The sequence below is a fragment of the Ursus maritimus genome, unplaced genomic scaffold (assembly GCF_017311325.1).
Source record: "Ursus maritimus isolate PB19 unplaced genomic scaffold, ASM1731132v1 scaffold_18, whole genome shotgun sequence".
Lineage (NCBI taxonomy): Eukaryota > Metazoa > Chordata > Mammalia > Carnivora > Ursidae > Ursus > Ursus maritimus.
Window position 1 is genome coordinate 20,875,139 of NW_024424230.1, and position 18,374 is coordinate 20,893,512.

Genomic DNA, 18,374 nt, shown 5'->3' on the forward strand with positions numbered 1-18,374 from the left:
TAAGACCTCTTCAGGCAGAGGGAGGACGGCCATGGGAAGGAGGCAGATATCGGAAGTTATGCTGCCACAGCCAAGGGATACCCAGAAGCTGGAGGAGGTAAAGATGGATCCACTCTAGAGACTTTGCGGGGAACATAACCCTGACAACACCTTGATTTTGGAGTTCTTGTCTCCAGAACTATGAGAGAATAAATCCCTGTCATTTTAAACCACCATCATTTTATGGTACCTTATGATGGCAGCCTAAGAAATAAATACATCCACGGTAGAAGAATCTGAGATGAGAACCGTGACTCACACAAAGTCCTGATGGTGAATGGTAATCTGATAAACTGTATTATTGGTTCACAACTCACCCTTCCTGCCCTTCCCCATGTGAATTCTCTAGTTCATATTCTTCTCCATCCCATGGTACCGAGCTTCTCCAATAACTGATTTCAGCCAACGGGGAAAGGAAAAGAAAATTATGCTAGCTCACTTATTATTTTCTTTTTCATTGAAACTTAACTTTTGGAATGATTATGCCTATGATTCAATGAGACAGGTTTGAATGTTGCCCCAAATCAAGAGGAAAAGAGAAGAGTAAATGGGATGCTGAGTTCTCAGAAGGAGACCATGCCTTTAAAGAGAAAAAGAAATGACAGGAATACATCATGAATAAAATAAAATAGTTAATTTCCTTAAAAAAACATAGTGAACTTTGGCTGGACTTGGTCTTGTGTAGTGAAGAGAGAAAGGTCATTGTACACATTCTCTCATACTTTTAAAGTCAGAGAATATAAATGAAATCAGAAAATAGTAGACAGTGATCCGATGAGGCAAAAACTAAGCAAAAACTATAATCCTTTCTTTTCTGTTGGGGAAAGTTCATTTCAGAAGCTGAAGAAGGGACCGTAGGTTCTGAATTCTTTGACTGGAATCACCTTCCTAGTTGTCCTGAGATTTGAAAATTTCTGGTTTTTGGACTTCCCATATCTTTCTCATTTAATTCTCTCCAATATGGTTTGGGGAACTATTTTTCCTTGAGTTTCTGCACACAACTCTATTCTGTAGACATGATGTGTAGTGAGAAAAGGGAAAATAAATCTAATTCTCTCTTGGCAGATTTTTGGTGCCTTTTAATTCTAACCTTGCTACATCTAGACGATTTATGATTTCTTAGAGCTGTCCCTGTTGGGTTGGAAAAAATATAGCTTATCTCACAAATATATTTTATTGCTGTTATCATCTTATCTATTACAAAACATCCTATCTTACATGAGCTGCTGAGTCACCTGTTCCTAACTAAGAGAAGAAAGCCATAAAATCGATTTTAAAATGCTGTGCTTGAAGAAAAAAAAAGTCAAATGGCATAGGAGAAACCACCAGGGTGTATATAACAGATTGAGAGTCTCTCTCTATACCTACTCTCCTTAAAACAAATGAGATATTACTTTCAGGATATACAATTGATACACAAAAATCAGTTACACTTATATATGCTACCAATGAACTATCAGAAAGAGAAATTAAGAAAACAATCTCATTTACGATTGTGTCAAAAAGAATAAAACGCTTGGGAATAAATTTAACCAAGGAGGTAAAAGATCTTTACACTAAAAACTATAAGAGGTCAATGAAAGAAATGGAATAAGACATAAATAAAAGGAAAGATGGTCCATGCTCATGGTTTGAAAGAATTAATACTGTTAAAATGTCCATACTACCCAAAGTGATCTACAGAGTCAATGCAATTCCTATCAAAATTCCAATGGCATTTTTCACGGAAATAGAACAAACAATCCCAAAATTGGTATGAACCCAGAAAAGACCCTAAATAGCTAAACCAATATTGAGAAAGAAGAGCAAGCTGGAGGCATCACATTTCCAGATTTCAAACTATATTACAAAGCTGTAATGGTCAAACAGTATGGTATGGCATAGAAACAGGCACACAGACCAATAGAACAGAATGGAGAGCCTGGAAATAAACCCATGTATACATGGTCAATTAGTTTATGCCAAAGAGCCCAAAATATACAGGAGGTGGGGGTAACGGTCTCTTTAATAAATGGCATTGAGAAGATTGAATTAACTCTTGCAAAAGAATGAAACTGGATTCCTTATGTTGCAAACAAAAATGAACTCAAATGGATTAAAGACTTGAACTTAAGACCTGAAACTGTAAAACTCCTAGAAGAAAACATAGGGGGCTTGACATTGGTTTTGGCAATGACTTTCTGGATTTGACACCAAAAACCAAAGGCAACAAAAGCAAAAATAAACAAATGGGATTATATCAAATTAAAAAGCTTCTGTACAGCTAAAAGAAAACTATTAACAAAATGAAAAGCAGTTTACAGAATGGGAGGAAATATTTGCCAACCACATATCTGATAAGGGGTTAATATCCAAAATATGTAACACAGTCATACATTAGCAAAAAAAAAATTCGATTAAAAATGTGCAGAAGAACTGAATATACATTTTTCCAAAGAATACATATAGACAGTCAGCAAATATGTGGAAAAGGTATTTGACCTTACTAATTACCAGGGAAATGCAAATCAAAATTACAATGGGATATCTCTTCATATCTGTTGGAATGGCTATCATCAAAAAGACAAGAGAGAAATGTTTGCAAGAATGTGGACAAAAGAGAACCCTTGTGCACTGTTGCCAAAAATGGCAATTGGTGCAGCTACTATGGAAAACAGTATGAAGATTCCTAAAAAAGTTAAAAATAGAACTACTATATAATCCAGCAATCTCACTTCTGGGTGTATACCCAAAGGAAGTGAAAACAGGATCTTAAAGACATATACACAGTCTCATGCTCACTGTAGCATTATTCACAATAGCCAAGATATGGAAACAAGCTAAGGATCCATCAATGGATAGACGGTTAAAGAAGATGTGATATATATACAATGGAGTATTATTCAGCTATGAGAAAGAAGGACACCTTGCTGTTGGCAGCAATATGGATGGACCTTGAGGGCATTATGCTAAGTGAAATAAGTCAGGAACAGAAAGACAGATACTATAGGATATCCCTTATATGTAGAATCTAAAAAAGACAAACTCATAAAAATAGAGACCAGGATTGTGGTTACCAGGGTCTGAGGTAGAGGGAAAAAAGAGATGTTGGTTTAAGAGTACAAACTTCCAGTATGAGATGATTAAGTTCTGGGCATCTAATGTACAGCATAGTGATTATAGCTAATAATACAGTATTATCTACTTGAAAGTTGCTAAGAAGGTAGATTTAAAACATTCTCACCACAAAAAAAAAAAAAAAGAAATGGCAATTATGTGACATGAGGGGGGTATTGACTAATTTTATGGTGGTAATCATTTTGTAATACATAGTGTATCAAATCAACACACTGTAAATCTTAAATTTACACAATGTTGTATGTCAACTATATCTCATTAAAATCGGAAAAATAAATAAATGAACAAAAACAAATGAAATCCTCCTTTGGAAATCTTTTTCTCCAACAATTATTACTTAAAAATCAAAAGATATTGCTTAATTGGTTTAACTAAAGAAACTAAAGCATTCATTTAACTACTGGCTCACCAGGAATCAATGAGACACCTTTAAATATAACCAATGGACACTTACACAAGAATATGTTGGAGAACAGTCACTTGATTATTCATTTCCTCGTTGACAGAACATATTCATTTCAAGCACCCATCACATCATTGCTTTACTGAACCAGTTAACCTTTGTTTCCCCACAGCTTCCCATATTGTCTGCAGAATGTGCTTTGGAAAGACTCAGAGAATCAGTCCTCTGATTGTGAGCCAGGGCAGACATAAACCAGTTTTTCCAAGGGATGAGAGCATCTAAATGCTATACATTTAACACAACCTCCTTGGTTATTATTCATTTGTTCTTAGTAAAAAGAAAGGGAAATGCATTACACTGACTTTTTCCTGCTCCGAAACCTCGGTCCACAGACAGTGTGGGGAATGGCACAGGCCGGAGGGTAAACTGCGGGTGGGGGTATCCGCACGTGGGAGATGGCAGGATTCCTGGGTACTGGGCACTTTCCAGGGTTGGCACAGGGATGGCACTCACGACAGCTGCAAAAACAAAGATGTTGCTATTATTATTATTTATCTTAGGTAGCCACCTAACAAACAAAAAAGGAAAGGGCTAAATTTTCACATCTTCAAACCCATGCATACTCTTCATAGTATCCTGTAGGTTCCTTTACTTGCCTCTTTCCACAAAGTCTCTTTCTTACTCTAAAAAAGCTCCCTCCTCCAGCACCTTACTACAGAGCATTACCCTGAGATTTCAAACTTCCCACAGTTTCAAAGAAAGAAACAATGAATCAAGCCAGCATCAAGCCATGCTAAGGCTCTCTGGTTTTTGTTTTGTTGTGTTTTGTTTTGTTTTGTTTTTGCCTTTTTCTTTCTCCCAAGCAAGAACTGTGGCGTTAGAAATTTTGGGGTTGTTTAGAAACTGAATACATTGTGTAAAGTGAGCTACGGAAATAGAAATTTTCTGTTCATTCTGTGCAGGAATGTAATGCTCTTGAGAGATAGCCTGGAGACAGAAAAGCAAGGTATGGTCTCAAAAATCATACTTAGGATTTTTATTTAAATGGAAAGAAAATGCCTTCGCACAGCAAAACAGTACAGTTTAGTGACACATTAATTTAAATATAACTAAATGTCAGGGAATACCAACCATTTTTTAGTAGTACTGGCGTAAACCCACAGATCAATGTCTTACATAATATTTCCTAGGTGTATTGAGCATTATTCAATTCCATTATTCAATATCTATTAAATCATGTCACATTATAAAATATTTATTCTAATTGTAGTTGATCTTCAACTTACAAAATGTTTAGTATTCCCTCTTATTAACAAAAATACAATTTAAACTAGCTACTAGAATGATCTTCAGCAGTTTATTTCTGTCTATTACATCAATACAGTTAGTTCTATTATATGCATTATTTTTAATTACACTCTAATACCAATCACTGGAGTTTAACATGCATAAGCATGCACACTTACCAAAGGAAAACCTTTCTTTTTATCATATTCCTCTTACGTAAGTAACTTCATGATCATGGATACAGATTATATTACATTTTTTATTTTATTTTATTTTACTTTTTAATAAAATTTTTTATTATGTTATGTTAATCACCATACAGTACATTCCAAGTTTTCGATGTGAAGTTCCATGATTCATTACTTGCGTATAACACCCAGTGCACCATGCAATACGTGCCCTCCTTACTACCCATCGCCAGCCTATCCCGATCCCCCACCCACCTTCCCTCTAAAGCCCTCAGTTTGTTTCCCAGAGTCCATAGTCTCTCATGGTTCATTCCCCCTTCTAACATTATTTTAAATTAGTTAGAAACACATGTGGATTTGAAATTTTTTTTTCTAACTTAAAATGCAGATCCATTACATTGAATATCCAACACTTTAAATCAAAAGGGCTGCTTCTAGTAAAATAGCTTTTGAAATTGCAATCTGGAATTTATTTTTCAGTGTATTTATAATATTCCTTGAAATGTATATTAACATGTTTATTTGAATTGAAAAATTTAAAAAAACTATTGGTTTCACAATAAGGACTAACTCATTTAAGTAAGTTAAACGATGGTGTTTTCCGTGTAATGAATACAAACTACATAGATTTAAATAGAACAAAAACATTTTTCAAAAAATTACATTGATAACAGTATATCGTAAATGATATTTCAATGCTTCCAATCCTGTCATAACACACCGTATTATATGAAATACTCCTTAGTGGAAAAAATTTGCAGATGTATTTTATAATTACCCTGTAAATCTTGGTAAAGTTTTTCATGGGTATATCTCTTAAAAATGAGAAAGCAAATAACTTGAATGAGTAACAAATACTTTTGAAAGGCAGTTTCTAAAATTTTTACTTCCAGCATAATTGGAGGACAATATCTAGTTAGTTGAAATATTATAAAAAATAACTTCAGGTGAGAGTTCACAGTGTGATCTGGGCACGTAATTTGGAAGTTCAAATCATGAGTGACTGCTATAAAAATCTCATTGTTGTAACATTCACCCACACATATATACGCAAACAAAGTTTCTCAGTGTTTAGATAAATAAAACACTGGAATAGAATTTATGCAAAAAGTAACATTTACCCACAGATGTATGCAATAACTGTACAGAAAAGCCTCATTTATGTCATTAAGTGATAGAATTCTAATAAAATCTTACTTTATACACAATTGCACAGAAATACTAATTGTAATGTTAACTCAACCCCGAAGAAAAAACCCCAGCGGTTAAACCTAAACTTATGCTCAAAATAAGTTTATAACAATAAACAAATAATTTCAGTTTACGAAAATATTATATTGCAAAGAAATAAGATAGATGATCAAGAAAAGGCATAAAGACAGGTGACATTTGTATATTATTCTGTTGGGAGAGTGAATTGTAGGTACTAGTTCAAGGAGAAACATATGTTAAGTTTTTCTCTGTTAAAGAGAAGGTTCCTCATGTATTTTGTAAATAGATGATGGTGGATATCAAATTGCTATGGTGTATCTATGCATTTCGATTTATTTAAGAGAGTGGTATACCAAAGAAATGATATCCTTCACAGATATTTATAACAAACTGTTTTAAATGTTAAATTCAAAATGTTTCAGGTGCCACAAAGTTTTCTAAATTATTTTTGGGAAGAATTGAATGAAAATTTGAGAATAAGTGGTATATAGCACAATGTCTTATAAAGATATTTTATAAAGAGTAAATTGTAGATAAACACATGAACAGACTTCAGAAAAAGGAAAAGAAAAAAGGTGACAGGGAAAATTAAAAAAAGAATCAGAGATTCAAGCCAGATAGCAGCTAAAATGATTATAAGTTCCTTAAAGAAAGAGGTTATAATTTTGTAGTCTTTGCATCTCTCACAGTGCAGTCCTAGAGATACTTCATATTTTTCAAGTGAGTTAATAAGAAGGATTTTCTAGAAGTAATATTTAGAAATCTGTCATTTTAACCCACTGGAGACTATTTAAGTGGTTTGATGTGTTTTTTAGTTTCCTGGGGTGTACAGTTACTATAGTAATAATAGTAATAATAATGGACTTGAATACATTTGTAAATAAGAGCCATACAATAATATAATGTCTATATTTGGGAAATATAAACCCAGTCTCCAGGCAGTCAGTTTAATGATTTCACCCATCTTACTGATCATATGGGATCACTGCATAGTCATTAATGTTGATTGCCAGATTGTAAAGCTGTCTCTGTGTTGACAATTTTTACCCATGAATAAATGTGACAATGATAGTTTCCCTTAGCTATAGAAGGCACCCACTCCACAAATTGCACACATTTCCTTATCAATATTATTATGCGAACTTAACCAATATTTTATAATACATTTAGAAAAAGAATTTCATAAATATCTCCTGGTTGGAGCTGAATAAACTTGAATGGAGAAACATAAAATAATTTGGTCAGCCACGGAATATAAAATCAGAGAACTAAGAGAACCCAAGAGACTAAATTTATATTCCAGCTCCAAGTCTTTCATTACTGAAGAAAGGAATTTTCCTTTCTAAGTTTTGCATTTTCACTACTGACCTGGGTACAAATGGCTCACAAATAATAAAAGTTCTTTAAAAAATAATATATCTATTGTATGTTTCTGCATCTCAACAATTCCCATTGTTCTATTCCGTGGCATGAAATAGAATAGTCTGTCTTCCAAAGCTTTGGTTTTGAAGTATTTTGATTCATGATTCATTTCTAAAAGGGCACGGAAGTCTACACCTACTTAGAAGATAGCTGTTGCAGAAATAATCATTCTAAAGTAAGTTGGATACAACTCTGTGTATTGAAATGCCGTTTGGTATTTTTCTCCTACATGTCAGGGTTGAGAGCCAGAAATACACACACACACACACACACACACACACACACACACACACGCACATTCTCTCTATCTCTCTCCCTCACACTACAGTTCAAAGCATTCACTGCACTGCTATGTTTATGTAAAACAACTCAGAAACCGATATGATCAAGAATTTTCAATAAATCTCTGCTCTGTGGCCCAATATGACAAGAAATCTGCTCTGACACAGCTTGCTGACAATTGAATTTATATCTCACACTGATGCACAAAGATTTTTCAAGTAGAAATTCCCTCACCAAATTACTTAGCTCTTTGAACAGAGCATATTGTTATTTGAAAGCTTTTACAACATTCTTAAAAATGTTGGCATGAAATGCAACCGATAGGAAATCTAAAGTAGAGATTTTTTTTAAGCTACAATTTCAAGAAATAAATCGCTCTGTAGGTATTTCTCAATATGGCACTTGACAGAGTCGAGAGATGTGTTGAAGAAGAGAGGTAGAAAAATAGAAGTAAAGATAATATTTTGAAGTGAGAGAATTTAAGTGAAACGGTTTCTCATTCTGCTTCTCCTTACCACGTCATTTCTGCAATGACCTATATATCATCTGGACTCTTTGGAAATTTAGTGTCTATTGGCCTTGATAAATATTTTCCTCTCCTTCACATTTTCAGGTGTTCTTTGACAAGTGCTTGCCATGGAATATCCATGAACTCCACCAATATTCTCATACTCCCCTTAGGAAATATATGAATGTTCACAAATGTGTGTTCTGTAGTTATTCTCAACATTGTGGTAAAGAGCCCAAGCACTGGGGTCAGACTGCCTGGGTTCATGATCTAGTTCTGGCTCTTGGTAGTGAGTACATGTTACAGCCAGTATCTGAGATGCCTCCGATTGAGTCCCACTGCATGGTGTTCACATCCTTGTGGAGTTCCCTGCCACATTTCACCAGGGTTGGTCTGGTGACCATTGGAATGCAGCACAAATACAGAAGAAATTCCACTTCCAAAATCAGGTTAACAAAGACCAACAAATGGCCAACAGACACATGAAAAAATGCTCAATATCACTTGGCATCAGGGAAATACATGTCAAAACCACAATGAGATAACACAATGAGATATCACCTCACAGCAGTCAGAATGGTTAAAATTAACAACTCAAGAAACAAATGTTGGCGAGGATATGGAGAAAGGGGAACCATCTTGCACTGTCAGTGGGAATGCAAACTGGTACAGCCCCTCTGGAAAACAGTATGGAGGTTCCTCAAAAAGTTAAAAATAGAACTACCCTACAAGCCAGCAATTTCACTACTAGGTATTTACCTAAAGGATACAAACATAGTGATCTGAAGGGGCACCTGTACCCCAATGGTTATAACAGCAATGTCCACAATAGCCAAACTATGGAAAGAGCCCAGATGTCCATCGACACATGAATGGATAGAGAAGATGTGGTGTATATATATAATGGAATATTACTCTGCCAACAAAAAGAATGAAATCTTGCCATTTGCAATGACATGGATAGAACTGGAGGGTATTATGCTAAGTGAAATAAGTCAGTCAGAGAAAGACAGATACCATATGGTTTTACTCCTATGTAGAATTTAAGAAACAAAACAGATAAACATAGGGGAAAGGAAGGAAAAGTAAGAGAAGATGAAAACAGAGAGGGAGGCAAACCACAAGAGACTCTTAACTATAGGAAACAAACTGAGGGTTGCTGGAGGGGAGGTGGGTGGAGAGATGGAGTAACTGGGTGATGGACATTAAGGAGGGCACTTCAAGTAATGAGTACTGGGTATTATAAGCAACTGATGACACTAAATTCTACCTCTGAAACTAGTAATACAGTCTATGTTAATTAAATTTAATTTAAATTAAAAAGTTAAAAAAAAACAAAAAAAAACCTTTGTTCTCTGAACAATGGCATTTTTATATGAAAGCATTCATTAAAATTGGTTTTCTGATGTGAAATAAAGACATTCAAAGAAAAAGATTGTCCTCTCTTTGTCACTCTTTATTTTTATTAAAAGATCTTATTTATTTATTTGTTGGAGAGAGAGAGAGCACAAGCAGGGGGAGGAGCAGAGGGAGAAGCAGGTTCCCCACTGAGCAGGGAGCCTGATGCGGGGCTCCATCCCAGGACCGTGGGATCATGACCTGAGCCAAAGGCAGACGCTTAACCGACTGAGCCGCCCAGGTGTCCCTCTCTCTCACTCTTTTAGATCACTCATCCTGGAGGGAGCCAGGAGTCATGTCTTGAGGACATGCTGGCAAATGTGTGGACACAACAGAAGCCGTTGAGAAAATGAGTGATTGTTTTATGTTGCTACGTTTCGGAGGTAATGTGTTATGCCGTAATAGAGAACTATGCATTAACCCGAGCAAGTTATTTAAGGTCACTGTTTCTTAGTTTTCTCATTGTAAAGTGGAGATAATAGTACCAATGTTATGGTGTGGATTGAAGAGATTATCCACAGATTAAGTACAAAAGCCTGGAGGGTCAGGAGTCAGCCCTTCAACAATGCTGGTTATTGTTATCAATCTCAGGGATCCAACAGATCCTAAGATTGAACCAAATGTCACGTAATAGGAAATGCTGTTTAAAATACTCCTCTTACAGGTGTATTACCTTAATCATGGTGATGGTTTCATGTGTCTATGCATATGTCCGAACTTATCAAATTGTATACATTAAATATGTACAGTTTTGTGTATATTAATTATACCTCAATAAATCTGTAAAAATAACCCCCAAATTAGGGGCACCTGGGTGGCACTGTCGATTAAGCTCTTGGTTTTGGTTCAGGTCATGATCTCAGGGTTGGGAGATTGAGCCCAGTGTCAGGGCTCAGCATGGAGTCTGCTTGGGATTCTTTTCTTCTCTATCCGCCCCCCCACCACCAAATAAATAAATCTTTTAAAAAATCCACAATTTAAAATATGACCACTTAAAAGATGAACTGAATATTTTACCAAGATGCTGAAAATTGTTGTCATTGCCAAAAACATAAATAGTTCTATAAAAAACCAAAAATGTCCTGTCTTACATTCAAGAAAAAAGTTCAATACATTAAGATAGAGGTAACTGGGTAATTAAATGGTAGGTTTCTTTTTTTTAAGATTTTATTTATTTATTTATTCGAGAGAGAGAACAAGCACGAGCAGGGGAGGAGCAGAGGGAGAGGGAGAAGGAGACTCCCCCCTGGGCAGGGAGCCCGACTCGGGACCCTGCTGGGATCATGACCTGAGCAGAAGGCAGACACTTAACCAACTGAGCCACCCAGGTGCCCCTAAATGGTAGGTTTTAACTCAAATTTGAACCCAAGGGAAATATGATGCTAAGATTTTTGAGATTCCCCTGGCAGGGGAAAATAACTGGAATTACGATTGTAAAACAAAATGTAGGCTCAGAATATGTTCTGTCCTTTATGAGCTAAAGGAAGGCTTCCTTTATTTAGACCTCGCCAGCCCAAAGATGAGGTTTGATGTGGAGGTGACCAGACCACTGCCCACTACAGTGTGACTGACGATGTACTGACATCAGATGGAGGACACTGTGAGTGGTGGACTTGAAAACGCTTACAGCTTCTGACAGCCTTGCTCACTCCTGTCTGACCCTTCTCAACTGAGATTTTCTCAAACGAGATACAGCTATGAAGTCTGGAAATCTGAGTCGATATCCGAGTGTACATGTTGACACCATGAGTATCTGACAGAACAGGAGACCGCAGGAAAGGGAGCCTCTGATCTGGGTCCAAAGGAATCCTTTGAGATGAGCTTGAGGCACCACCCTGGTCCCTTTTCTGCAGACCAGTGACTTTCTCAAGACACGGTGAGAATATCTGCCTTCGTCTTTTACAAGTTACCCCGGACTGCCCAAAAGACATACTCAGATGAGAAAGGTCTTGGAATAAAAGATGGTGTACTTTGTTGTAGAAATCTCTAAGACATTAGGAATGAGAAAAGAATTAGGTGACACACTTGCTTAAAAAGCAAGTGACTCTTATTTTTCATATTGCTCTAGGAAACCTTTCCAAAAGCTATGTTTGTGTTCCTTTTGTACTCCATCATCCAAAATTCTTTACCTTTACAATTCTTCATCAGAACCATTTTTGATTATTTCTATATCTCTGATAAGCCCTTTTCTTTTGCCTTGCAAAGTCCTCCCTAAAAACACAATTGCGTACACACCAGCGGTACCTTTTTTGGGCTTAAAAAGCCATATCTTAACCTTGTCTGCACAATCCTACTGACCTGCTGATTTTGATCGTCCAGTAGAATTACCAATCAATTAATTTTATTTAACAAGTCATTTGTTCATGGAACTACCGAGACACAACCTCTGGGTTTTCAACTCTCATTATACAAAGCCATTTACACAGCACTGTGGGAGCTAGAGAGGTTCATAAATACTGCCTTCTGCAGAAACTCACAGTAAGAGGAGGAATGAAGTATGCCACTCAAGACTCAAAGAACAAAAACTGATCTTAATAATGTAATGATCAAATTATTATTTGGAGTCACAAACATATTAGACAATGACATCATTTCTAATGCAAACTTAAATGAGCTCTTAACCTTCTCTTTCTTGCCACTGCACCCACAGTTCTGAATAGCTGAACATTTGTATGCGTTGGTGTTTACGGTGGTACCAGAACAGTTGTTTGCACTCATTACTCCTAAGAAAAGCACTCTTGGTCAGATGTGGGCATTCGCAGAGGCTGCAAGGCAATGGAGTGAGTGCCCAGTTCTAGAACCTGCTAAGCTGGGGACCAGTCTTAGGGTACTGGCTTCTTATACCATGAATGCAAGGTTCACACAAGGATTCTGACTTAGAATCAAACGTCTCAGAGGTTAGAATTATCCTCATATCTGTGTACAAGATGGCCTTCTGGTAGTACAGTGCCCCGAGCCAACAGAACTCTAGTTTTTAAAATCTGCTTTTTCTCATGCAGCTTTCACTTCTCAATAGCTTCTCCAAACCATTATTTGAGTTCCGCAATCAAGTGCCTAAAGCACATGGTGGGAATGGGGGAAAAAAGAGTTGGCTTTCACAGTAAATGTTCTAGAAAGCCCCAAACCAGGAGTCATAAGCAGTTCCTAAGCTATCACAAAAACAAAACTGTATCCCTTCCTTTGCCTCAGTCTTTTTACTAGAGGCTTCAGGCCACTTTTTGAGACTATTTTTTTTTCCTTTAAAAGCAGATATTATATTTTTTCCCCTAAAAGATGTACAGGGAAACAAACAAAAAATGAAATTCAAGAGAATTCTGCTTAACGAACTCTCATACATTAAATTATCAGAATTTTATAACTCATGTGATCTTAAACGTCATCTGCTTCAATCTATGCCTCTCCTAGTTCTGATTCCCTTCCTCTCCTCCAGCATTTTCTAGAAGAAAACACAGGTTGAAATGGAAAGGGAATCTAAGGTCAAACAAATACTTATGTTCCATCAAGTAATAAAATACTAGAAATCTAAGTAAATCTACATCTTTCCAGGAATGGTTCTTAGTCAAAGAAGTTGCTCTCCCAAGATTACACCCCACTTCTTGTGGGGGGGGGGTAGCCTGCACCAAAGGCCAAAGTTTCGAGACACAGTCTAGAAGCCTCCTTTGGGACAACTCTGAAGGACAGTTCATCACCAGAACAAATTGTGGGGTCAGCTGAAGCCCCCATTAAACTGCACCACCAGTTTCATTTCTCCCTCCTCCCAATCCTGCATCCCTTACCCTCACAGGTGTTCTTCCAGAAAGCACTTGCTAATAAATTGCCTGTATTTGAAATTCTGTCTCAGAGTCTGATTCCTGGAAACCCAGCATCTGACCCTTATATACCCTTTACAAATTCAGAAAAGTTATACTTGATGCTTCTGCTTTCTTATAAGTAATTTCATTTGTAGTATAATTCTTTGGCCACTGTAAAAATAGTCAGCCTTTGCCACCATTTTACAACAAAGCAGATCAGAAAATCAAAATCCCTGGGTTCTCTTGCCTGTGCTCTGACTGGTATGTTCCTCACAAGCATTAGCTTACTTAGCTGTGAAATGTGTTCAGGGGTAAGGAGCCACATATGCCACATAATGTTTTCAACCAATAAGTTGACAAATCTTAGACAAATACACAGATTTTGCACTCCAATGAAATTAAATACATTTCCCCATGGATTTGAAAAACGAAAAAGCACTTCAGAGAGTCTATATTTGATCTGCTAATTTACATTTTATAGAGCATGATGAGAAATGTCAAGGAAGAGAGGAAAAACAGTCTTACAACTAATGATTCTTAAGTGGAATGGTGAACATCTTCCTACACGTGACTAGAAATCAGCATGCCGCTATGATGTGGTTTATAGAAGACTCGACAGATAAGACTTGATGAATCTAAGTAACTGCAAGTGGGGCCATCAGAAAATGTATCTACTATCCTGCAGGAAATCATTGCTCTGCCAAGATAGAGATCTACAATTTGTTCAGCAGAGCTATGTAAGGCCTATCAGTCATGTCAGCTGCAAAGAACTTACTTTATTTATCAGAAAGCTGAAGAATTTATTTTAAAAGCAACTTTGATTATATGTTGAAGTCATTTCCTTTCGTTAGATAGTTTTACCAACACAGAACTTGGAGATGACAAAGAATGTAATGTGACAAAGTTATTTCAAAAGATACATTTTCTATCAACTCTTCCTTTCTTACTGAAGTTTTATTTAAGTACAATATACGTACTGGAAACATGTATTATCCAAAGTAGTGCTCAGTGATTTTCCAAAGTGAAATGCCTTGTAACCATCATCCGGGTCATGAAACAGAACATTATCAGAAGTTTCCCATGTTCTCTTCTGGTCACTAATCACCTCCCAGCAAGAGTAACTCCTCTTCAGAATTCTAACCCCATAGATTATTTTGCCCGTTTTTAAATTTAACATAAATTGAATCACACAGCTGTGTTAGGTTTCTGTCTTACCAACTATTGTTTGTGGCATTTTAATTTGTTCATGTTCATTGCTGCATGGCATTCCACTGTGTGAATATGTTACAATGTAATAAAGATGTGATAGGAGGAGAAGGACTGCCACGCACATTCTTGTATGTGTCTTTTGGTGAACATATCATGTATTTCAAGAGCGAAATAGGTGTAAGAATAGGATCGCTGGGTCACAAAATCCTTATACATTTTGTAAAACTATTTAACTGGTTAAAATAATGTACCCATCATATATGATAATTTTTAAAATAACAGCAAAATTAATTGCTGGTCATTGTGGGGCCCATTCATGTAGAGTAAGACACTAGGGATAAGGAAGGGTTTCTGTTTTAGGCAACAAAATAGAGCAACCTTGAGCTCCAGGTGACAGCATAAGACAGCACAACGTGGTGGCCAGATCAGGCCCACGTTTCGGGTTCATACTCTCAGAATCTTCGCTTGCATGTTTGTAAATTGGAGATGCTACTGTCAAAAAAACTTAAAAAAAAAAAAGGATATAAATAATCCGAGGCATGCAAGGCATCTTTATCCTTGAAAGAGCAGTATACCATAGAAGTTCAGAGGTTGCCCAGGTGTCTCCTGGAGTGAGTCAGTAAGCTGTTTGAGTCTTTGTTGGCTGTCTGTAAAATCAGGATAATCTCACCACATGATAATATTATGAAGATTTAAAGAAGTAGTAATTAGCAAGGTATTTAGCAAGTGAATAATATTCAGAAATTCTCAATATTTATTAGATTTCATTTCATTTTTCCTTCTTTCTAAGCTCATTAGTTCCTTTCCTATTTAATGAAAATAATTTTAACTGCCCTTAATATATCATAAAATCTTAGAAGATATTCTAACTATAATTGATTTTAAAAAGAGGTTCCTAAACTGGTGTTTCGCAAATACAAGGCATTCTTATAATGCACCTACTTATTCATTCAGTTGTTTGACAGATATTTAGCAAGCACCAATTCTGTGTTAGTACTGAGCTATACAATGTATGAATGTGAAGATGAATTAGATACATTCCCTCCCTATCATGAAGTAATTCACAACCTGTTAGAAGAAGAAATATTTGGCCTTGAATACCTAAGCATATGAGGCAGCAGTATGTGTAATTAATGCCACAAATGCAGTAGAAAGAAATGTTATTCAAACATGAGAAAGGAAGCCATCATTTCTGGGTACAACATTCAGAAGAGAAAGAATGTATGAGAGCATCACTTTCAAAGTGATGCATACAACTTTGTTAGGTAGAGATAGCCACTGAGTCATTCCAAAAGGAGAGCAATGTTCAGACGGAAAAAACAAAGAAGGGGCAATTATATTTATGGACTGGAATTAGTCTAGCCTGGCAGGAGTCTCAGATATATATTTCTATATCTATCTATCTATCTATCTATCTATCTATCTATCTATCCATCCATCCATCCTTCTATACATCCACCTAGGCATAGCAACAGGAAACTAGAAATGTAGTCTCAGATGTGAGATGCTCAGTGGTTTGTAGTTGTTTTTTCTTGGCAGACAATGGGGAGCCTTTGGAGAAATTTATAGAATGAATGTCATATTTAAGTTGTTTTAATAAGACATCTGACAAGCAGGATACGTGGGAGTCTAGAAGATGCTAGAAGGGGCTAAGACTCATTATGAAGCTGTTTTGACAGTTCAGGTGTGAGGTTATAAAAAAGAGAATTAACACTGACTCTGGGGAATAGGAAGGTAGCCAGGAATTGAAAAGATATTGTGGAAGAAAAATCAAATCAACAAGATATAGGAACTTATTGGATAAGGAAGTTATACATGGAACATAAAGGCCCACAGAGGATTTTTTTTTTTAATTTGAGTATAGTTGACACATGAACCACAATTATTTTTAAGAAGAAAGCTATAGAAGATTGGCACAGATAAAACTTCATTACAAGAGGAAAGTAGTTGGAGGGGCAAAGAGAGGCAGCTCAGGGTACAGTGCCTCTCTATGTAGTAAAAGGAATGAAGGAAGGACAATGGCTTCACAGAGTAGTGCAGCAGGGAGCTTAGTGATTAGTAGGAGCTCAGAACTCTGAAGCCAGACTTTCTGAGTCCAAATTCTGGTTCTGCCACTTAGTTGCTGTATGACTAAAAGCTAGGTACTTAAACTCTCCAAGCCTCAGTTCCCTTATTAGTGAAATAGGCATAATAGTTATATCTAACCCATGAGTTGAACAGTTGGAATTCATTATAAATTCCATAAAAATTTTTGTACTTATTAGAGTAAGACTGAGAGCTATTAGAGCATGGAGGAAACATGACATATAGTAAAGTAGAAAGAAGCAGCCGTTAATTCATTCACCTAAGCGGTCTCCACTGGAGCCTGCCAATTGCACCAGGCTCTGTTCTGAGCATTGAGGATATAAGGTGATCAAAGAGGCAAAGTCTCTACCCTCCTAGAGATGACAATATGGGGAACACAAAAGAAATAAACAAACACAAAAATGCAAGCAGGATGGTCATCCACATTAATAAAGAAAAATAAAGCAGAATAAATAGAGCAGAGAGTGACCCCAAATGCTGTGTTAGACAATGGTCAGGGAAGACCTGTGGTGGTGGCCATTGAAAACAGACTTGAATGGAATTAAGAAAAAGCCATGTAAATACCTATGAAAAGAAATTCCAGGAAAAGAGAACAGCAAGTGAAAAGTCCTTGAGTTTGGATGTGTGTTATTATCCAAAGAACAGAGACGAAGGCTATGAGGCTGAAATAGATTATAGTTGCAGCAGATGAAGTGAGGGATGTGTCCAGAGGCTTTATCACATGGGGTCTCGTAGGACATGGTGAAATCATGAATTTCATTCTACATATGATGGGAAGTCAAGAGGAGTGACATGATTTAATTCAAACATTGAAAGGCTGCTCTGTAGATAACTTAGTATAGGAGAAAGAGCTAAAGCAAAGTGACGAGTTATGAGTGTAGAGCTATAGCCTATAATCTGAAATAGTTGGTGGTGGCATAGTTGAGGACGAGCAGTAGAGATGGGAAGGAGAGATCAGCTTGGGGACAGGTATTATGAGCAAGAACTACAGGATTGATGAAAGACTGAATTTGGGATGTGATGAAATTTGGATAAAAGAACATGAAACTAGAGCTCTGAACAAGAGTAAATGGAGGAACTGTGATACCATTTATTGAAATAGGGAAAACAGTAGGAGGGTCAAGTTTGGAGGCAGAAAGGGAAATATATAAAGCAGGATTTCCATCCTGAACATAGCGGTCTTGCCTATTACACAGCTATATGGAGAAACTGAGTCAGTTGTTGATATGAAAGGTGATATGGATTCGGATAAGAGAGTAAATTAGAGATAAAATTTGGGATTTATCAACATTTAAATGGCATTAGGCCATCAGAACCAGATGACATCATCAAAAGAGCTAGGTAGGCAGAAGAGAAAAGGCTGAAGACAGCCCCGGGGCACGCTTTGACTCTGACATTGGAGTAAGAGGAGGAATAAGTAAAAAAGAAAGAAA

General features: G+C 36.6%; 1 protein-coding gene across 1 annotated transcript in view; it reads right to left on the reverse strand.

Annotated features, from left to right (window-relative positions):
• Positions 1–18,374, reverse strand: part of DCC (DCC netrin 1 receptor) — a 704,420-nt gene that overhangs the window by 34,454 nt on the left and 651,592 nt on the right. The window contains exon 26 of the mRNA XM_008693128.2: positions 3,922–4,077. Coding sequence (XP_008691350.1) covers positions 3,922–4,077 — 156 coding nt within the window. The remainder of the gene's footprint in view (positions 1–3,921; positions 4,078–18,374) is intronic.